The 23,852-nt window shown below is 43.0% G+C and overlaps 1 protein-coding gene across 10 annotated transcripts in view; it reads left to right on the top strand.

Moving 5' to 3' along the window:
- thrb (thyroid hormone receptor beta) overlaps positions 1 to 23,852 on the top strand; it is a 129,377-nt gene that overhangs the window by 78,977 nt on the left and 26,548 nt on the right. For 6 of the 10 annotated variants that reach the window (XM_014142421.3, XM_045693589.2, XM_014142427.3 and 3 more), the window contains 3 exons: positions 16,164 to 16,220; positions 16,402 to 16,474; positions 16,733 to 16,786. In XM_014142421.3, the coding sequence (XP_013997896.3) occupies positions 16,468 to 16,474; positions 16,733 to 16,786 (61 nt within the window). In that variant the 5' untranslated portion in view covers positions 16,164 to 16,220; positions 16,402 to 16,467. 10 annotated transcript variants of the gene reach the window in all.

The raw sequence follows: 23,852 nt of genomic DNA, 5'->3' as shown, positions 1-23,852 counted from the left end.
TGGAGGACAGATTGACTTCATCACTACTTGTTTTTGTAAGAAGTGTTGAATATCTGAATGCACCGAGCTGTCTGTTTAAACTACTAGCACACAGCTCAGTCACCCATGCATACCCCACAAGACATGCCACCAAATGTCTCTTCACAGTCCCTAAGTCTATGGGAGTACAGTACTACATAGAGCCATGACTACATAGAGCCATCAAACACCTTATGAACTTCTTCAGGCTAGGGTCTATTTTTCTCAATTTCTACCTGACTGACATGCCCAAAGTAAACTGCCTGTAGCTCAGGCCCTGATGCCAGGATATGCATATAATTGGTACCATTGGAAAGATTACACTCTGAGGTTTGTATAAATGTTAAAGTAATGTAGGAGACTATAACACAATAGATACGGTAGGAGAAAATCTAAAGAAAAACCAACCTGACTTTTTTTGGTTTTGTTGACAGACCATGCTCTTCCAATGGAACATACAGGGAAATAATTAAATCTAGCTCCCAGTATGCAATTCCTATGGCTTCCACTGAGTGTCAGTAGTCTTTGTTCAAGGTTTCAGGCTTGTTTCTTCCAAAATGAGTAAGAAATATCAGTTTTACTACAGGGACACAGACTTGGAAATGTGTGTATGCGCGCGCGATGAAGAGGATGCGCACCTGCTAATATCGCTTTCCTAATGAACATACTTCTTTCTGTATGAAAATTATAGTTTAATTACATTTTAGGGTATCTGTGGATTAAATAGAAACGCATTTTGACTTGTTGAAACAATGTTTAGGGGTACATTTTCGGATTCCTATCTTGGCATGTTGAACAAGTGGATTACTGAAATCGATGGCGCCAACTGAAGACTTTTTGGGATAATAAAGGATTTTATCTAACAAAATGACACTACATGTTATAGCTGGGACCCTTTGGATGACAAATCAGAGGAAGATTTTCAAAAAGTAAGTGAATATTTCATCGCTATTTGTGAATTTATGAAATCTGTGCCGGTGGAAAAATATTTTCATGTGGGGCGCCGTCCTCAAAGAATCGCATGGCATGCTTTCGCTGTAAAGCTTACTGTAAATTGGAGAGTGCAGTTAGATTAACAAGAATATAAGCTTTTAACCGATATAAGACATTTGTATGTACCTAAATGTTTAATTTCAATAATGTTTATGATTATTTATTTGAATTGCGTGCCCTCCAGTTTGATAGGAAGTTGTCCCGCAAGCGGGACGCCTTAATAGGAACAGCGGGGTCTGTGAAGAGACACACACACAGGCACATACACGTGATAAGACACATTCTACACACACGTACACATGGATTTTGTATTGTAGATATGTGGTAGAGTAGTGGCCTCAGGACACACACTTTATGTTATTGTGAAAAGTGTTTTGAAATGTAATTTCATGTAATATTTTACATTTGTATTTAACTGTCTTAATGTTGCTGGACCCCAGGAAGAGTAGCTGCTGCCTTGGCAAGAGCTAATGGGGATCTGTAATAAATACACACACACACACACACACACACACACACACACACACACACACACACACACACACACACACCACACACACACACTCTCACACACAAACACAAGGCTTGCCCTATCATCAAGGCTCACTTCAGATTCTTTGTTTTCTTTCTCTTTTTATAATCCAATAAAGATGAGACTATTTGTCCCTCTGGCTTTTCCAAGAAACTCTGGCATGAAAATGATTGTCTGTAAAATAAAGACGTGATAACAAGTGTTATGAGCTGCCCCACACACCTCTCTCTCTCTCTCTCTTGCTCTCTCTTGCTCTCTCGCTCTCTCTCTTGCTCTCTCGCTCTCTCTCTTGCTCTCTCTCTCTCTCTCTCTAGCTCTCTTTCTCTATCTCTCTTTCTCTCTCTCGCTCTCTTTCTCTTTCGCTCTCTTTCTCTCTCTCGTTCTCGCTCTCTTTCTCTCGCTCTCTCGCTCTCTTTCTATCAATTCAATTCAAGGGGCTTTATAGGCATGGGAAACATATGTTAACATTGCCAAAGCAAGTGAAGTAGATAATTTTTATTGTTTATTTCACTTTTGTATATTAACAGTAAACATTACACTTACAGAAGTTCCAAAAGAATAAAGACATTACAAATGTCATTATGTGTATATATATATAGTGTTGTAACGATGTACAAATGGTTAAAGTGCAAAAGGGAAAATAAATATGGGTTGTATTAACAGTGGTGTTTGTTCTTCACTGGTTGACCTTTTCTTGTGGCAACAGGTCACACATCTTACTGCTGTGATGGCACACTGTGATATTTCACCCAGTAGATATGGGAGTTTATCAAAATCGTGTTTGTTTTCGAATTCTTTGTGCATCTATGTAATCTGAGGGAAATATGTGTCACTAATATGGTCATACATTGGGCAGGAGGTTAGGAAGTGCAGCTCAATTTCCACCTCATTTTGTGGGAAGTGTGCACATAGCCTGTCTTCTCTTGAAAGCCAGGTCTGCCTACGGCAGCCTTTCTCAATAGCAAGGCTATGCTCACTGAGTCTGTACATAGTCAAAGCTTTCCTTAAGTTTGGGTCAGTCACGGTGGTCAGGTATTCTGCCACGGTGTACTCTCTGTTTAGGGCCAAATAGCATTCTAGTTTGCTCTGTTTTTTTGTTAATGCTTTCCAATGTGTCAAGTAATTCTCTTTTTGTTTTCTCATGATTTGGTTGGGTCTAATTGTGTTGCTGTCCTGGGGCTCTGTGGGGTGTGTTTGTGTTTGTGAACAGAACCCCAGGACCAGCTTGCTTAGGGGACTCTTCTCCAGGTTCATCTCTCTGTAGGTGATGGCCTTGTTATAAAAGGTTTGGGAATCGCTTCCTTTTATGTGGTTGTAGAATTTAACGGCTCTTTTCTGGATTTTGATAATTAGTGGGTATTGGCCTAATTCTGCTCTGCATGCATTATTTGGTGTTCTACGTTGTACACGGAGGATATTTCTGCAGAATTCTGCATGCAGAGTCTCAATTTGATGATTGTCCCATTTTGTGAATTCTTGGTTGGTGAGCGGACCCCAGACCTCACAACCATAAAGGGCAATGGGTTCTATAACTGATTCAATAATTTTTTGCCAGATCCTAATTGGTATGTCAAATTTTATGTTCCTTTTGATGGCATAGAATGCCCTTCTTGCCTTGTCTCTCAGATCGTTCACAGCTTTGTGGAAGTTACCTGTGGCGCTGATGTTTAGGCTGAGGTATGTATAGTTTTTTTGTGTGCTCTAGGGCAACGGCGTCTAGATGGAATTTGTATTTGTGGTCCTGGCGACTGGACCTTTTTTGGAACACCATTATTTTGGTCTAACTGAGATGTACTGTCAGGGCCCAGGTCTGGCAGAATCTGTGCAGAAGATCTAGGTTCTGCTGTAGGCCCTCCTTGGTTGGTGACAGAAGAACCAGAACATCAGTAGACATTTGACATCAGAATCTAGTAGGGTGAGGCCGTGTGCTGCAGACTTTTCTAGTGCCATCGCCATTTCATTGATATATATATGTTGAAGAGGGTGGGGCTTAAGCTGCATCCCTGTCTCACCCCACGGCCCGGTGGGAAGAAATGTGTGTTTTTTGCCTATTTTAACCGCACACTTGTTGTTTGTGTACATGGTTTTTATGATGTCGTATGTTTTTCCCTCAACACCACTGTCCATCAATTTGTATAGCAGACCCTCATGCCAAATTGAGTCGAAGGCTTTTTTTTTCTCTCTCGCTCTCAAACTCTCTCTCTCTCTCTCTCTGTATAAGGTTTATGTAAGATTTGTCATCTCTGTGTCTGTTCTCTGGTCCTCACTGTGTGTGGGGGGGTCAGTGTTTTCGATGGTGAGCTGGACAACATCACAGTGTGTAGAACCCCTCTGTCACATGCAATCTTATTCATTAGAATCTAAAAGGCAGAACTGATTCTAGATCAGCCTTCCTACTCAGAGATTCTTTATGAGCACAGGACCAGATCTTAGGGTTAACTCTTCTTGACATTATAATGGTGTCATTCTTGCTCATGGAAAACCTTGTAGCTGGTTAGATGATACTGTACTTTTCATTGATACTTCTACTTTGCTTATATCCTTCCCAGACTAATGTGATGAGAATATGTTACATTTACATTTACGTCATTTAGCAGACACTCTTATCCAGAGCGACTTACAAATTGGTGCATTCACCATATGATATCCAGTGGGACAACCACTTTACAATAGTACATCTATATCATTTTTGGGGGGGAGGGTAGGGGGGGGGGAGGGTTAGAAGGATTACTTAATCCTATCCCAGGTATTCCTTAAAGAGTTGGGGTTTCAGGTGTCTCCGGAAGGTGGTGATTGACTCCGCTGTCCTGGCGTCGTGAGGGAGCTTGTTCCACCATTGGGGTGCCAGAGCAGCGAACAGTTTTGACTGGGCTGAGCGGGAACTGTGCTTCCGCAGAGGTAGGGAGGCGAGCAGGTCAGAGGTGGATGAACGCAGTGCCCTTCTTTGGGTGTAGGGACTGATCAGAGCCTGAAGGTACGGAGGTGCCGTTCCCCTCACAGCTCCGTAGGCAAGCACCATGGTCTTGTAGCAGATGCGAGCTTCAACTGGAAGCCAGTGGAGTGTGCGGAGGAGCGGGGTGACGTGAGAGGACTTGGGAAGTTTGAACACCAGACGGGCTGCGGCGTTCTAGATGAGTTGTAGGGGTTTAATGGCACAGGCAGGGAGCCCCGCCAACAGCGAGTTGCAGTAATCCAGACGGGAGATGACAAGTGCCTGGATTAGGACCTGCGCCGCTTCCTGTGTGAGGCAGGGTCGTACTCTGCGAATGTTGTAGAGCATGAACCTACAGGATTGGGTCACCGCCTTGATGTTACCGGAGAACGACAGGGTGTTGTCCAGGGTCACGCCAAGGCTCTTAGCACTCTGGGAGGAGGACACAATGGAGTTGTCAACCGTGATGGCGAGATCATGGAATGGGCAGTCCTTCCCCGGGAGGAAGAGCAGCTCCGTCTTGCCGAGGTTCAACTTGAGGTGGTGATCCGTCATCCACACTGATATGTCTGCCAGACATGCAGAGATGCGATTCACCACCTAGTTATCAGAAGGGGGAAAGGAGAAGATTAATTGTGTGTCGTCTGCGTAGCAATGATGGGAGAGACCATGTGAAGATATGACAGAGCCAAGTGACTTGGTGTATAGCGAGAATAGGAGAGGGCCTAGAACTGATTCCTGGGGGACACCAGTGGTGAGAGCACGTGGTGCGGAGACGGATTCTCGCCACGCCACCTGGTAGGAGCGACCTGTCAGGTAGGACGCAATCCAAGAGTGAGCCGCGCTGGAGATGCCCAACTCGGAGAGGGTGGAGAGGAGGATCTGATGGTTCACAGTATCAAAGGCAGCAGATAGGTCTAGAAGGATGAGAGCAAAGGAGAGAGAGTTAGCTTTAGCAGTGTGGAGAGCCTCCGTGACACAGAGAAGAGCAGTCTCAGTTGAATGACCAGTCTTGAAACCTGACTGATTTGGATCGAGAAGGTCATTCTGAGAGAGATAGCAAGAGAGCTGGCCAAGGACGGCAAGCTCAAGAGTTTTGGAGAGAAAAGAAAGAAGGGATACTGGTCCGTAGTTGTTGACATCGGCGGGATCGAGTGTAGGCTTTTTGAGAAGGGGTGCAACTCTCGCTCTCTTGAAGACGGAAGAGACATAGCCAGTGGTCAAGGATGAGTTGATGGGTGAGGTAGGGGAGAAGGTCTCCGGCGGGCAGGTTGTTGGGCGGCTGGCCGTCGCAAGATTTCATCTGGAGAGAGAGGGGAGAAAGAGGTCAAAGCATAGGGTAGGGCAATCTGAGCAGGACCAGCGGTGTCATTTGACTTAACCTATCTGGGCTAGGTGGGACGAAATCGTCCCACCTACGCAACAGCCAGTGTAATCCCGTGGCGCGATTTTCAAATACCTTAGAAATGCTATTACTTCAATTTTTCAGACATATGACTATTTTACACCATTTTAAAGATAAGACTCTAATTAATCTAACCACACTGTCCGATTTCAAAAAGGCTTTACAACGAAAGCAAAACATTAGATTATGTCAGCAGAGTACCCAGCCAGAAATAATCAGACACCCATTTTTCAAGCTAGCATATAATGTCACAAAAACCCAGAAGACAGCTAAATGCAGCACTAACCTTTGATGATCTTCATCAGATGACACACCTAGGACATTATGTTATACAATACATGCATGTTTTGTTCAATCAAGTTCATATTTATATCAAAAACCAGCTTTTTACATTAGCATGTGACGTTCAGAACTAGCATACCCCCGCAAACCTCCGGTGAATTTACTAAATTACTCACGATAAACGTTCACAAAAAACATAATTATTTTAAGAATTATAGATACAGAACTCCTTTGTGCAATCGAGGTGTCCGATTTTAAAATAGCTTTTCGGTGAAAGCACATTTTGCAATATTCTGAGTACATAGCCCAGCCATCACGGCTAGCTATTTAGACACCCACCAAGTTTAGCCCTGACCAAACTCCGATTTACTATTACAAAAGTTTGATTACCTTTGGTGTTCTTCGTCAGAATGCACTCCCAGGACTGCTACTTCAATAACAAATGTTGGTTTGGTCCAAAATAATCCATCGTTATATCCAAATAGCGGCGTTTTGTTCGTGCGTTCAAGACACTATCCGAAGTGTAAATAAGGGTCACGAGCATGGCGCAATTCGTGACAAAAAATGTCTAAATATTCCATTACCGTACTTCGAAGCATGTCAACCGCTGTTTAAAATCCATTTTTATGCCATTTTTCTCGTAAAAAAGCGATAATATTCCGACCGGGAATCTGCGTTTAGGTAAACAGACGAAAGAAAACAAAGCATGATGTCGACTCGGGCACGCGCCTGAGTCTCACAGTACTGTAACCAGCCACTACCCAAACGCGCTACTTTTTTTCAGCCAGAGCCTGCAAAGCCACGATTCAGCTTTTTGCCGCCTTCTGAGAGCCCATGGGAGGCGTAGGAAGTGTCACGTAACAGCAGAGATCCTCTGTAATGGATAGAGATAATCAAGAAGGGCAAGAAATTGTCAGACAGGCCACTTCCTGCATGGAATCTTCTCAGGTTTTGGCCTGCCATATGAGTTCTGTTATACTCACAGACACCATTCAAACAGTTTTAGAAACTTTAGGGTGTTTTCTATCCAAAGCCAATAATTATATGCATATTCTAGTTACTGGGCAGGAGTAGTAACCAGATTAAATCGGGTACGTTTTTTATCCGGCCGTGTCAATACTGCCCCCTAGCCCTAACAGGTTAACAAACGAGGATCGGATGTCGTCGACCTTCTTTTCAAAATGGTTGACAAAGTCATCCGCAGAGAGGGAGGAGGGTGGAGAGGGGGAGGAGGATTCAGGAGGGAGGAGAAGGTGGCAAAGAGCTTCCTAGGTTTAGAGGCAGATGCTTGGAATTTAGTGGTAGAAAGTGGCTTTAGCAACAGAAACAGAGGAAGAAAATGTTTTCCTCCATTTCTGCTCGGCTGCCCGGAGCCCTGTTCTGTGAGCTCTCAATGAGTTGTCAAGCCAGTTCTGATAACTGCATGAACATACTATAGCTTTAGGTGGATACTGTGTTATGTATGCAGTGACTATTGCAAACTGTATTTTGTATTCCACCACGTTAGGTGGTCCACTCATCCCAGCCACCGCGTGTCACAAATGGCACCATATACCCAATATAAACTCAGCACAAAAAGAAACGGCCCTTTTTCAGGACCCTGTCTTTCAAAGATAATTAGTAAAAATCCAAATAACTTCACGGATCTTCATCGTAAAGGGTTTAAACACTGTTTCCCATGCTTGTTCAATGAACCATAAACAATTAATGAACATGCACCTGTGGAACGGTCGTTAAGACACTAACAGCTTACAGACAGTAGGCAATTAAGGTCACAGTTATGAAAACTTAGGACACTAAAGAGGCCTTTCTACTGACTCTGAAATACACCAAAAGAAAGATGCCCAGGGTCCTTGCTCATCTGCGTGAACATGCCTTAGGCATGCTGCAAGGAGGCATGAAGACTGCAGATGTGGCCAGGACAATAAATTGCAATGTCCGTACTGTGAGACACCTAAGACAGCGCTACAGGGAGACAGGATGGACAGCTGATCGTCCTCGCAGTGGCAGACCACGTGTAACAACACCTGCACAGGATCGGTATATCCGAACATCACACCTGCGGGACAGGTACAGGATGGCAACAACAACTGCCCGAGTTACACCAGGAACGCACAATCCCTCCATCAGTGCTCAGACTGTCCGCAATAGGCTGAGAGAGGCTGGACTGAGGGCTTGTAGGCCTGTTGTAAGGCAGGTCCTCACCAGACATCACCGGCAACAGCGTCACCTATGGGCACAAACCCACCGCCGCTGGACCAGACAGGACTGGCAAAAAGTGCTCTTCACTGACGAGTTTTGTCTCACAAGGGGTGATGGTCGGATTCGCGTTTATCATCAAAGGAATGAACGTTACACCGAGGCCTGTACTCTGGAGCGGGATCGATTTGGAGGTGGAGGGTCCATCATGGTCTGGGGCGGTGTGTCACAGCATTATCGGACTGAGCTTGTTGTCATTGCAAGCAATCTCCACGCTGTGTGTTACAGGTAAGACATCCTCCTCCCTCATGTTGTACCCTTCCTGCAGGCTCATCCTGACATGATCCTCCAGCATGACAATGCCACCACGCACAGAACGAGCAGTATGGCTGATGTCAGTGTTCTGCCATGGCCAGCAAAGAGCCCGGATCTCAATCCCATTGAGCACGTCTGGGACCTGTTGAATCAGAGGGTGAGAGCTAGGGCCATTCCCCCCAGAAATGTCCAGGAACTTTCAGGTGCCTTGGTGGAAGAGTGGGTTAACATCTCACAGCAAGAACTGGCAAATCTGGTGCAGTCCATGAGGAGGAGATGCACTGCAGTACTTAACCTCTGGGCGTGCTCGGGACGGACATCCAGCGAAAAATCCTAGCGCCATTAGCATAACAAAATGTAACCTTTTTTTTTTTCAAATAAGGACTATGTTATATCGTTTTATAGATACACCTCTCCTGAATCGAACCACGTTGTCCGATTTCAAAAAGGCTTTACAGCAAAAGCAAAACATTAGATTATGTTAGAGGAGTATATCGTAAAAGTAGCCACATAGCCATTTTCCGACCAACCACATGCATCACAAATAACCAAAAAACAGCTAAATGCAGCACTAACCTTTGACAATCTTCATCAGATGACACTCCTAGGACATCATGTTACACAATACATGCATTCTTTTGTTCGATAAAGTTCATATTTATATATAAAAACAGCATTTTACATCGGCGCGTGATGTTGACTAACTATTTTCCCTCAAATGCATCCGGTGAAACAGCGCAACAATTTACTAAATTACTATTCGAAAACATTTTTAAAATGTAATATTGTCATTCTAAGATTTATAGATGAATATCTATTGAAAGCACTTGTAATGCGGGACAGGTACAGTAATCCCTTACCTTTTGATTATCTTCATCAGAAAGCACTTCCAGGAATCCCAGGTCCACAACAAATGTATTTTCGTTCGAAAAAGTTAATCCTTTATGTTCCAATAGCTTGTTCTTGTTAGCGCGTTCTGAAGGCTGCTCCAAAAGTTCCGTCGGCCGCGGGACTCCTCTTTCAACAAAATGCTTTTTTTTTTATTTAGGTTCGTTCGTTCAAACATGTCAAACGTTGTATAACATAAATCTTTAGGGCCTTTTTCAACCAGAGCTCCAATAACATTCAAGGGGGACGATTGCATTGTCTTTCAAAACGTTTCGAAAGGGGAGGGTAGCCAGGGGCGCCGGCGTCATAATGGTGATGGCCCTCCTCATGTGACCACGTTCCACAGACTCTCATTGTGTCAGTTTTCACAGTAGAAGGCTCAAACCACTTTGTAAAGACTGGGGACATCTAGTGGAAGCAATAGGAAGTGCTCAATGAACCATTGCTCACGGTGTGATTTATAGGCAAAGTGATGAAGTTGAGTCCGCAATTCATAATTCCACTTCCTGTTACGAGTGGTTTTCTCGGGGTTTTGACTGCCATATGAGGTCTGTTATACTCACAGACACCATTCAAACAGTTTTAGAAACTTTAGTTTGTTTTCTATCCACAAATATTAATAATATGCATATCCTAGCTTCTGAGTTTGAGTAGGAGGCCGTTTAAAATGGGCACAATTTTTTTTCAAAAATCGCTGTAGCGCCCCCTATCCTAGGCGACCGTCAAGAGGTTAAAGCAGCTGGTGGCCACACCAGATTCTGAGTGTTACTTTTGACCCCCCCCCTTTGTTCAGGGACACATTTTTTCCATTTCTGTTAGTCACATGTCTGTGGAACTTGTTCAGTTTATATCTCAGTTGTTGAATCTTGTTATGTTCATACAAATATTTACACATGTTAAGTTTGCTGAAAATAAATGCAGTTGACAGTAAGAGGACTTTTTTTTTTTTTGAGTTTACTATAGCATATACACAGCTAGTGCGCCCAAAAGAAAATACATTGTGTGTTGTTTGGGACACAGAAAGTGAAAATGAAATATTGCTGGTTTATCTTGGAGCTTGAGCATGAGCTGCGTCAGTTGTGCTCAATCAGAGGAACCTTTTGTCTTTGAAGGAAAGGCCCATTTGAAAAGGTCTATTCCTAAATAGATATCACCATGGTGTGTTCTCTTGTACCTGTATGAAAGCATGAATTGACTGATACATGAAAGGCACTTATCAAGTCTTTTAACCATCACATCACAGATGATTAAAGTACTTGACTCTGCCATTGATTAAACAATCAGCTTCTTTCAAACCTAACAAATAGGCAGCTCATTTGAGAGACATTGAAATAGAGTGAGCAAGAGAGGTACAAAACCACATGGCTGGGACAGATAGGTGAAAGGGGAGGAGGACAGTGGGGGAATGGGGGGGAGAGACCATGCTCTCTTTCTCTCTCTCTCGCTCTATCGCTCTCTCTCCAGCTGACTCGGGGGGTGGGGGGGTGGGGGTTCAGCCATTAGTATCACTGTGGTAATTCAGGACTCTATGTGCCCAAATTATAATTAGACATTCACCAAAGCGCTCAACCAAGTGATTTCCTTCAAGAAAGGCCATCTGTGGACCAAGTGGGTGTGTGTGTGTATTCAGACAACACTCTCTCTCTCCCACACACACACTTTGAGCTTTATCACACAAAACATTACACGAGGAGATGATTTCTTGTCTTGTTGTTCTGATAGTTCATTTACCAAGCTTGAATCGAGGAGTGTTATTGAAAATGGCCCCCATCATCATCATCATCATCATGGCGGAACTATAATAAAGGCACACACACACATACACACGTTGTCCACCCACTGCTCCCTATATCTATCTAACCCAGACTGATCTTTCATTTATCACTGCTTTGTCAGCCACTCACACACACACACCACAACAGACAACTTTCCATAAACCCCACTACAGCCAACAGGCACTTCCCAGCTACCTTTGATACGGCTAGAATTATTGACCTGATGCCAAGTTGCATGTAGATAGATTAACATTTTATCCTTAAAATGATGTAAATATCTAAGTATAAGTGGATGTATGCACACCCCACGTCCTGTTCCCATTATGCACTTCACCTCCAGCCAGCTGTTCATCAAAGGAGGGGGGTATGGGAGGAGGGTTTGAGTTGTGTATAGCAAACGTGCACACTAAGATGGCACCTCTACAATTTTCTCTTCACACTCTTCAATTACCAAATTTTCCCCCAATGTAGCACTAATGCAATTCCACAAAATACACAACATGTGCAGCAGCAGATTGGCAAAAATCTAATAGCACATTATCCAAACAGGTTGTCTCATGGAAGCCTTTAGCCTAGCTGATTTACTGATTAACACAAAGTCTGCATAAATTCAAAGCATACACATACTGTAATTGACACTGCCGGACTGCACACGAGACCCGAATGCAGTTTAGAGTTGTCAACAGAAAATTAGACCCCTGTCCGACGCAAGCCCGGTGAGCTAAAGCCCGAGCCCAGGCCTGACCCGACATCACAGAAATTAAATGAGGCCGAACCTGAAAAAAAGCCTGATTTCTAGAAAACAGCAGGCTATATTGATTTAAACTGGTGTGAGAACAGAGCAGCGGAGTTGGGTGGCAGCGGACTGATGGAGACGAGGAAACAGCTATTGGGCTTAGAAGAAGCGCAGAGAAAGGAAAATTCACCTTAGTTATGATCAACTGACTGAAAATATTGGAATATTGTAATTGAAGGCCTGTTTCAAATGCTTGTTTATAAGAAAACTCCCAAATTCATATAGAACTGTTTTAAAGCAATAGCTGTGTGTGGTCACCTTGGTGATCATTTCAGCACCGTTTTGATTGGGACAGAGACATGGCGCTGCTTTAAGACAACATGGGGGACTCATATAGATCAATCAATCAATGTCTGATCGTTGTTTTCACTGAATCTTTCACTGAATCTCCGCCAGGGTTGTGGGTTTGATTCCCACAGGGGACCTGATAATCAATCAATCAATCAATGTGATTTTGTTTCACTGAATCTCTGTCTGTATATTTGGTTAATTGATCTCTGGTTGGACAGGTGGAAGTGGTAGCTCATTTATTTGTTTGCTCATCTATCACTAATCAGAAACATTTAGCATGCAATAATGTAGCCTAAATCAAGTGTATTATCTATCTATTGACTAAAGTAGTAGTAGCCTTATATAGGGCCTAGGCTATTTTCCTATCTTCCCAATCCCACTGAAACCCCAAATCCTGACTCCTGTCTCGTATGAAAATGTCTAACTTTATTCTGTAATCCACAGGTTGCATTATCAAAGCACGTTTCGCTTATTCATGTCAAAATACCAGGGGCGCAACTTTCACTGGGGATGGGGGGACATTCTGAAATTGCATTTTTGTCCTCCCCAGTTTTATGATACAAGACGAGGCAACGGTGTGCTTTAGGACCATGCAGACGCCTCCGAGTGGTCGGGAAGGCTGTTTGGAGTGTTTTTCCCGACCGGATAAAAATGAATAATAATAATTATGTCCCCCACTTCTAAAACCAAAGTTGCGCCCCTGTAAAATACCCTTATAACATTTCCCCTGCTTCTCTGCGCTGTCTTGTATTACTGCCCATATGTGAACTTCGGTTGAGAATGTGTATTCAACAAAAGGTATGAGAGTAGATATGGATATTTTTTTTGACAGAGTTGGTCCCAGTTAAGATACCTTGATATCTCCCGAGTGGCGCAGCGGTCCAAGGCAATGCATCACAGTGCTAGAGGCATCACTACAGATCCGGGTTCGATCCCGGCTGTGTCGCAGCCGGCTGCGACCGGGACACCCATGAGGCAGCGCACAATTGGCCCAGCGTCGTTAAGGGAGGATTTGGCCGGCTGGGATGTCCTTGTCCCATCGCGACTCCTTGTGACGGCCGGGCACATGCACGCTGACTTCGGACGCAAGTTATACAGTGTTTCCTCTGACAGTTTCAAGTTCCTTGGTGTCCACATCACCAACGACATATCATGGTCCAACCACACCAAGACAGTTGTGAAGAGGGCATGACAAAACCTTTTCCCCCTCATGAGACTGAAAAGATTGGGCATGGGTCCCCAGATCCTCAAAAAGTTCTACAGCTGCACCATCGAGAGCATCTTTACCGGTTGCATCACCGCCTGGTATGGAAACTGCTCGGCATCTGACTGTCAGGCGCTACAGAGGGTAGTGCGTACAGCCCAGTACATCACCGGGGCCAAGCCTCCTGCCATCCGGGACCTATATAATAGGCGGTCAGCCCATAGAATTGTCAGAGACTCCAGTCACCCTAGTCATAGCGGTACCAGAGCGCCAAGTCTAGGTCCAAAAGGCTCCTTAACAGCTTCTACCCCCAAGCCATAAGACTGCTGAACAATTAATCAAATGGCCATCATACTATTTACATTGATAACCCCCCCCCCTCCCCCTCCATTTGTTTTGTACACTGCTGCTACTTGTTATTATCTATGAATAGTCACTTCACCCCTACCTACATGTACAAATGACCTCAACTAACCTGTACCCCCTCACACTGACTCGGTACCCTGGTATATAGCTTCGTTATGTTATTGTTACTTTTTATAATATTTAATTTTTTACTGTAATTTATTTGGTAAGTATTTTCTTAACTCTTCTTGAACTGCACTGTTGGTTATGGGCTTGTAAGTAAGCATTTCTTGGGCGTGTGACAAATAAAGTTTGATTTGATTTGAAGAAGCATTGCGGCTTGGCGGGGTCGTGTTTCGGAGGACGCATGGCTCTCGACCTTCGCCTCTCCTGAGTTTGTAGGGGAGTTGCAGCGATAGGACAAGACTGTAACTACCAATTGGATATCACGAAAAAGGGGTAAAAAGTACAACCAACAAAAAAAGATATTGAAATAATTTTCTCTCTTCATCTCCCCGTTATTCATGAGATGATCTGCTATCTGTGTAATCATCAACTCGATTTTGCCAAATAGGAGATATTTTGTAATTCGATGGAGGTTATCTAGCAAGATTAGCGACATTGGTCATTTGACTTTTGTTTGACTGCCGTTACAAAGTTTGTATGATTCGACAACGCTAAGGCCTACTCGGGGTGCACTCTGTGCGTCTTGAGCGCGCTCTGTGTCGAGAGAGCTTAGTCCTACGGCTGAAATGCACTGAATTAATAGAAGTACATGAGAATGCTCGGAATTTATGAACAGCCTGTTTCGCAATTCACAACGTCATTGGCGATCAAAGTTATTCTATCATTACTAAATATCAGTTTCACTTGCTGTGAAATCTTTACATAGTGGCTCTGCGAAAATCTTCTTTTGGGAGAACCCTGAGTGAACATATCTTGGTTTTAAACCCTTTAAATGGGATCTTCCGATTTTAGGAGTATTTCCCGGGACTCTCGGCATAAATATAAATTATTCCCGGTATTGAAACTTTGTAGATTTTCTGGAAAATATGAATCCCTAATACACACCCACACACACATTGACATGGACACACCAGCCAGATCGCTCAAGATCCACTGCGAAATTTGACGTCCATCCAGGTAAGCAGGACATCGGTAGATTACTTCAAAACGGGCCACTAGGGGCAATGGTGACCGCTATTACCGTGCAGTAGACTTGGGGTTTGCTAGGGCGTTGTGGACGGGGCTGGCGGATAGCCGTAAACTGCGAGCTCCGGCTCCGAGGGTCGCTGGTTCAATCCCAGTGCTAAGCACTCATTTTTTATTTTGGGAGGTTTCAACCTATCCAAACATGAACCTTTACCTTCACCAATGCTTAAACTTAACCATGGAGTTGTTTTTGTTAAAACATGTTATATAGTTGACCTGAACCACTTTCTGTGGTACGCAAGAAGGTGCGTGTATCTGTGTGCGTGTGTTAATGTGTTGTCATTTGCTGCTCTCTGATTCAGAGATGTGGCTTCATATTATAAAAGGACAATTCTTCCTGGACACCCATCTTACTGACTCTATGCTGCTCTAACACACACACACACATACACACTTCCATCTAGCCTACTTCCATACTATACAACAGCCATGATCGTTATGTGCTGTAGCCAAGTCTTCTATCATGCATCGTACGTACACAGTATGGGACCATAGGCTACATCTTCATGTATGTCACAGTCTCTCTTTCTCTGTTGTGTGTTGTTCTCCCTGTTAAGGCTTTAAATGTGTGTGTGTGTGTGTGTGTGTGTGTGTGTGTGTGTGTGTGTGTGTGTGGTTCCAGATGGTTGAAGTTCCATCTATGTCCACTAGGTGTCGCTGTGGGAAGCATGTCTTGGGGACACTTGGCATAGGAGACCTGTTCCTCGGGGGGCCAAGACTGTGACCTATAACAACAACAGAGCTGAATCTGACCTGAAAGGCATTCTACTAACAAGCTCTACTGCAAAGTTCTCTCTGTTTGAAAGAGCAACTGAGCAAACAGACTTTCCCTCCTCAATTGTTTTTGTCAGCAGACAGTTTGCTTTGCGTCACTTCAGTATTGGTTGAGATGTTGGGGTCATCATACATAGCCTATATACACACACATGAAGCCTTCTTAAGCAAATCGAACAAAACCCTTTCGTATGTCTTTCAGGCTCCAATGGTGTAAGCCGACGCATCACCGTGGGGGATTCTGACACTCCGCACACAGGTGAGAATAAGTTCCATCAGAGACACTCATCTATACACGGCTCTGGGTACCTTCTGTATAGTTAACAATGTCATACTGATCTCATAGAAACTGACTGGGATACAGAGAGCTAGAGAGTTACATTTAAGTGCTATGTTTTCTGTGAGTTGTCCATGTAATCTCCAGCTCTATCTCCCTCCAGCCCAGGCCAGTATCAGAAGGCAGGGGAGGGTATGAGAATGGTGTCTAGGCCCTGAAGCCCAGCAGCATGTCAGGTAACACTTTGAAAATACATTGAAGTATTCATCTACTCTGTAGGAACAGTCTTTTTGGGGGGGGCATGTCACAGCACAGAATGCCTTACTGGTCTGTGTCAAAATCTGTGGGGGGGAGGGGGTTGTTTACTGCATTAAATTGAAATGAATGTCCTCCTCATCAGGGCTTTTGACCCAGGCGAGTGTGGCATGCTGTGCTGTGACCTCACAAAAAGACACTGTTTCTGTTTCTAAATGCTTTCTGCTTCTCGTTTCTAGAGCAAGGAGACAAATGCACCACCCCCCGCTGGAAACATGAGGCCATGCAAAATGGTACAGTTCTATTCCTCCCTCTCAACTCTTCTAGCTGTCTATATATCTACATCAGTGTTGGCTGCTGAGGGGAGGACAGGCTTGTGGTAATAGCTGGAACGGATCGATGGAATGGCATCAAACACATGGACACCATGTGTTTGATGTGTTTGCTACCATTCCACTCCTTCTGCTCCAGCCATTACCACAAGCCTGTCCTCCCCAATTAAGGTGCCACCAACCTCCTGTGATCTACATAGTACAGTTACATTCCTCTCTGTCATTCTATCTCTCTACATAGTCCAGTTCTGTCCCTCATCCTCATACTTCTCTATTCTATACTGTCTGTCTGGGTTGTGGGGTTATAGTAAAGTAGTGTGTTGTGTCATGATGGGGCTCAGGGGGAAAGTCTTACATTGGGGGTAGTTGAACAACAGTGAAGAAACTGCACTAAAGGGTGCTCTCAGAATATATTTTGTCATTGGAGAATGACATGTACTATTGAAAGGTATCTGACCCTATTGAACTCGATTTGATCTAATATATGTGTATGTCATACGGTTGAGGTAGAAGGAACAGTCAGAACAGTCAGTGACATTCTAAACCACTGTATAGCAGCTCACATATGAATTAGAGATCCAATCATTAAATCATTTCCCCATTTCAGATGCACCTTGATCTTCCCTTTCATTCTCGGAAAGCTGTGTGTATGTGTGTGTGTCCGCTGGCCTTACTGACAGAGATCTGAACTAAATAGTCATGTCTGCGTGGGAGAGAGATAGCGTCATGCCAGCTGCGTATCTCTCTCTGTGTCTGTGTTTTATTCATGTGGAAACGTCCAGGCTGAATATGGAAACAGACAGAGTTTGGTTGGGTCCTCTCTGTCACTGTTTAAAGAGGAGAAGCTCTTCTGCGCTTGCAAAGTGTCAAATATATATTTTCTGTGCCAACGTTTCAGCCTCACAGCCTTAGGCAGAGCCATAAATGTTAGAGGTTTGTTACTGTTACCTGGCAGAGGATCCGTGTGCAGTGATGAGGTCAAAGGCATTCACGTGTCACTCCTTTTGCCATGGGTAACATAGAGGGCTGCTTCTGTATTGTTGCCGGGTAAAGTAGTATAATTGTGTGGTTTTCTCTTCTACAAAAATAATTTTACCCTAAGGCTGATAGTGTGCTATTTGAGGAACCCATTCATTCTATTTGATGAACCCATTCAACCCACCCCTACCCCCACCCCCACCCCCACCCTCCTCCACACTCACACACACAGTTCTATCTTTTAGTGCTCCATTTTTAGGTTCCGTTTTGAATAATTCAGTTCTCTGTCTCTCATCCAGATGGATGCGGGACACAACATGCCAACTGTGGTTCTGTCTGCCTGTCTGTCTGTTCTGCGCCTCTAACTGAAACCTTTTGAATGTCTGTCTGTCCATCTCTCTTTCTCTCCCCCTCTGTCTCGCTCCTCCGTCTCGCTCGTTCTCTCTCTTTCGTTCTCTCACTCAGAGAATTGAATAAATAGGTGTTGTAAAACTTTTGACCGGTTGTATAGTTCTATTATATTGCAGTATCAACCCTTCGAGGTTGTTCAAGGGCTTGTCATTTGGACTTTTTTCCTAATAGCTTTGTCTTACATGCCAGATATTTTTTCCCCCAGATAATTCTGTCAAGGCGTCAGTTAGTTACTGTATCCCAAATGGCAGTGAAGGACAAGAGCCCAATGGAGATCTGGTCAAAACTAGTGCATTGGGTGTTATTAGGGGCACGTCACTGCATCATTGAGTCAGTGAGTCATTACGTCATACAGTACATCTTGATAGGTAAGAACAGGAGAAGCGGAAACGAGGGTGATGAAGAGACTGGATTCACATTTATTTATCCCCAAAATTAAAGTGTTTCTGGTCGTCATGACTCATTCTGCTGTTGTTTTGTTGTCCATTTGGTGTACAGATGTCAGATTAGCATTAGCACATACTAACACAAATGAACAGTCAGTCTAAGGGACAGTTCACCCAAATGAGAAAATAACATATATGTTTCCTTATGGATGAGAAAAGACATAATTTCATGGTTTGGTTTTGTTTACCTGGCCACTGTCACCGACCGTTAACCTTAGCGCTTTTGTCCAAATATCTGTACAAGACAATGTACCAGATAATAGCATATTTTAAATTTCTTAGTGACATTATTGAGCTACACAATCAGTTTCTGACATCTTAGGTGATTTGGGCCTGAATAGCAGTATTGACTACTAGCATCTGCTTATCATTAACTATGACACCATTGCATGAGATTCACCAAACAACATAATTCCTCTTCTGAGTAGGCTTCCCCTGTGAGCAGGTCGATAATGTGGAGACATTTCCCACTGAAAACGTATCTAGTAGTAGTAGATATAGTACTAGTAGTAGGTATAACTCTGAACATGATCCGGCAGCACTGTGCACTGTTGTGGCACAAATTACTTTATGGATAACCGACTATGGAACTTCAAATTATCACACTAGCTACCAATATTAACGGAAGTGTAAAGAATATATGTTTAGTTTAGTACCAGAAAATCTAAAAGTGTCATTAGTGGTATAAAACAATAAGCAGAAAGCCCCAGGAAAAGACCATCATTTTCTTGTTATTGTTAACACACTTAACACCTTGTGAGCTAATATAGTGATAAACCTAATAGACTTTAGTCACACTCATTTTGGGGTGAACATTGGAGTGTTCATTGAGAATCATTGAGGCTCTCCCAATGGTTTGCCTCGGCTCACCCCGGCCTTGTGAGGGGAAGGTTTCCCAGGGCCTGGTGTTAGCCTAGTGTCCTCCTCAGGTAACACGATGTTGGACGGGGACATCTGGCTCAGGATAACACGTCACACCAGGCCCTATCCTTGCAAGACTGAAGCCTGCCATCTGAAAATTGTTGTTGACCAGCTTTGAACCCTCTGAGACCTCAAGTGATCGATAAGGGAGGGAATATATTAGCGAAAAGCCTGCTTCGGCTTCCAGTATCGACAGGTGCTGAGGAACGAGGTTGAAGGCTCTCCCTGGAGTGTTGCTGTTGAGAACCTGGACGGACTTGACTGGACTGGACAACCAAGGTTGGGCCTTGGGGCATTACCACCAAGAGGATATACTGTATATACCCATATCCATAGATCCGCTGACCTTTCTGTGAGACCTCAGAAATACAACAGAAATAGCATAATTCATGTTTATCCTTGAATGTTTTAAGGCATGGGAACAACAGTCACCTCACCTCGGTGGATCAGATGGAGGTTCAACCCTAGCATTATCACTGGCAATGCCTGGGTCTGGAGGAACAATCATACTTGGTCCAAAAAATATCCTAATCTTTGGGTGAGTTTTAAGTAGATGTTTATGTTTAGAGGGAGATGTTCTTTTTTTCTTCATTTTTTTTATATATATATTTTTTATTCAGGAGAGATTTTAATTTAGTGAAAGAGCAATTCTATGCTGTTTATGAACAAATAGTATATCTACGGTGTGTGTGCATGGCATCTACGATTGAAATTATGCCTTTGCAATACCATATGTGATTGTTGAATGACTGTTGCTGTCTTGGTGTTTGGGGTTTTAGTGGTAAGCAGCCCGAGCTCTTTGAAGGGTCTGTAGAGTAGATGGAGTCGTCAGAAGAGTGGATGCAAAAAACTCTGCTCTCTGAAACGTTTACTACTCAGTAACAGTTATTTAGTACCATTGAGATGTTCATTTCATGGTGGTGCAACCCAGTAGACCAAATGAACAAATGAATGAACCTGTTATTTGATCAGTCAATTAAGTAATTGAATCTTGAAGGGTCCATTTGAATTCATTACTATTGAAACATTGTGTTGAACAAATTCATTGAGTCGACATAGCTGAGCTATTTTTTTTAAGCGTTCTTTATCAATGTAATAACGTTGCATTAATGTTGTCAGTTGGTTGAATTCGTAAAAGTAATTAATGTACACAGCTTTGGTCTAATTTCAACCACAAATCAATAATAGGGTTTCAAGGTTTTGATTGAATTCATGTTTGATGGCAACTCAGGCAAACAAAACAGAATATAGATCAGACATCTTTTGTGTTTCTGTAAGAGTTATATAATGAATGATTATGTTATATACTTGGCAATATTGGTCCAGAAAGTATGCAATCCCAAAGGAAAGTTGATCAATGTGAAGTGTGTTTATGGTCTGTTTCAATTTGGTATAAAACTCAAATTCACTGTATGTTCTATGGTCACTTATCTTTTTTGTGTATAATGTATTTAAACTGTGTCTAAATGCCTCTTTCTGTTTCTGTCTCTATATGTTGTCTACTGCTAGCAGCACCATATTACCAAGGAAAATAAATGATGGTTATGTGTAAATGTACTTAGCGAATAAAGGTGATTCTGATTCTGATAATAGTAGGGTTGTGTAACGCCCTCAAACGTCAGGTTAAAAACAAGTTCTAGCTCTAAAGCAATCGATTCCTCAGATGAAGAAATAGTTACACTAGATACAAATAACATGAACAAAAAAGACAGATGGGAAACAACACCCCAAACTGCGAATAATACCCTTATCTAGAACAGATTGCAGAGTATTGACTGGAGTTATATTGTCTGATAGAGGACTCGAGACAGAAACTGTCAAGCGTCTAAGAAACACAAATGAGATTAAGGGCCACGGAGGACTTCACCTCATCAAAAGGTTAAACTGGTATCAAGGGCCACTTTAGGAGCAGATTTGCCTCAAAGGGCCTTACTTTTAGCAGCTGTTATGTGTTGATGGTGTTGCAGTCTTAGCCACAGTCGTCTGAGCCCACTCCGGTGGCGTGTCACTGGTTACGATAGGATGGCTGGTCACGTGGATACATATTTTTAGAAGTGTATTTTTTATGGATCCATTGGCTGCATCGGAAATGGCACCCTATTCCCCTATTGTCTCTGGTGAAATGTAGTGCACTAAAAAGGGAATACGGTGCCATTTGGGACACATCCACTGAGGTTAAGTGACTATAGTGCGCCTCTGTCTTTGTCTTGTAAACACACCTGTTCAGCATCTTCTTTGATTAATTAATTGATTGTTCAGAATTGCCTTATATGCGCTTTTATCTTTTGATTCATTAGTCTAGTAATGAAAATAAAGAAATTGTTATTTTGTTTGTAAATATGTGTGCATTTATGTAATAATTAATCTAAACGTATTTAAGGTTCAACACAAGGGATAATCAACCAGGGGCTATGCGTTCTCTGGAAAATTGTGAACAACGTGGACGATGTGTTCCATGACCCGCTAGTGGAACTTACCCTCCATAGAGTTGCATTATTTTCCAAAGAATGCATAGAGCCCCGAGTTGATTATCCCTTTTATACAATGTCTATAATTTAACACCATTTACCAGTAGAAATTTGTTCAACATCCACTGAAGTGGGTTACTAGATAGGTACAGTAGTTGCCTGGCTAACCAAACCATCAGTCCTAGCTTGCTATTATGAAAATCGAATTCACCAATGCCAATAATATTTTCAATTCGACTTCTGCTTTCAAAAGCAGCTCAAACAGAACATGTAAGAATGAACTATAGCCATTGAATTCTGCCGTGCAAATATACTGTGTGTTATAGGGAATTATGCAAAGGGTGGATCTAATCTTGGATGCTGATTGGTTAATTAAAACCGCATACCAGCTTGTGTCTATTCCATAAATTACCACCGGCTAAATCTATGACGTTGAAATGCCTATTTACTCTGTTCCATCTCACTGCGCAATCCACTGTCTCATCAGCCCAGCCAGGCAATTTATTTTAGACTAGCATTTGGTTTTCAAGGGTGGAGATTTGTATATAACTTGCTGTCTGTCTTTCAATATTTCAATATTGAAATTGGATCTCCAGCTGTCCCATAGTAATGAACGTGTTGGGACGAGACAGACAGGCAGACATCTTTTCTCAGCCAGTCGAACTCATAAATCAGCTGGCATAATTTTTATGGATATATACAAAGAAATGTCAATAGAAAACAGGTAAAACTAAAGGAAATGCTGCTAGTTTGCAGTCTTGCAGCTTCAGTTTGAAGCGTTTGTGTTAGCTGTGTTGTTAGCTGTGTTGTTAGCTGTGTTGTTGGCGAGCTCCTCTCTGAACAACAGTGTCCTAACAACAGAGCACATGTTCTATGCCAGGTGAAATCGTGCCTCATTAGCTCATTGTTATGGATGTATCCAAATAAATGTCACTAGAAAACAGCTTAAACAAACGCAAATGCAGCTACTTTGCTGTTATTCTGGCTGCACTGTTTGACCTGACTGTAAGTTAACCGTAGTTGGCTATCAAGCAAGAGATAAGAACGTTGCCAGCCAGTATGGCAATGGAACATTTAGAACGAACCTATGGTCTCGCGTCCATAGATACAGGAAAAAAAAGACTTAACGACCAAGTCGCATCTCTGGCAACCGAACCGATAGAACGAACAACTAGCCGGCTTGGGTAGCAACCTTAGATTTGTGTCGGAGCTATATCTCGTGGAAGGATGAAATAGTATGAATAAATTAATCAAAATAAAGTTTTTATGAAAATATGCCAATCATTTATTAAATCTTAATAAGTACACTGAACAAAAATATAAACGCAACGTGCAAAAATTTCACAGATTTATTTTACTGTTAGAGTTCATTTAAAGAAAACAGTCAATTGAAATAAAGTCATTAGGCCCTATTCTATGGATTTCACATGACTGGTATCTGTTGGTCACAGATACCTTAAAAAAAAGGTAGGGGCGTGGATCAGAAAACCAGTCAGTATCTGGTGTGACCACCATTTGCCTCATGCAGCGCGACACATCTCCTTCGAATAGAGTTGATCAGGCTCTTGATTGTGGCCTGTGGAATGTTGTCCCACTCCTCTTCAATGGCTGTGCGAAGTTTCTGGATATTGGCGGGAACTGGAACACGCTGTCGTACACGTCGGTCCAGAGCATGCCAAACATGATCAATGGGTGACATGTCTGGTGAGTATGCAGTCTATGGAAGAACTGGGACATTTTCAGCTTCCAGGAATTGTGTACAGATCCTTGCGACATGGGGCCATGCATTTTCATTCTGAAACA

The sequence above is a fragment of the Salmo salar genome, chromosome 14, assembly GCF_965601325.2.
Source record: "Salmo salar chromosome 14, fSalSal1, whole genome shotgun sequence".
NCBI classification, from domain to species: Eukaryota; Metazoa; Chordata; class Actinopteri; order Salmoniformes; family Salmonidae; genus Salmo; species Salmo salar.
Note: the sequence above shows the minus strand (reverse complement) of the source record. Positions and strands in the feature narration are given on the sequence as shown.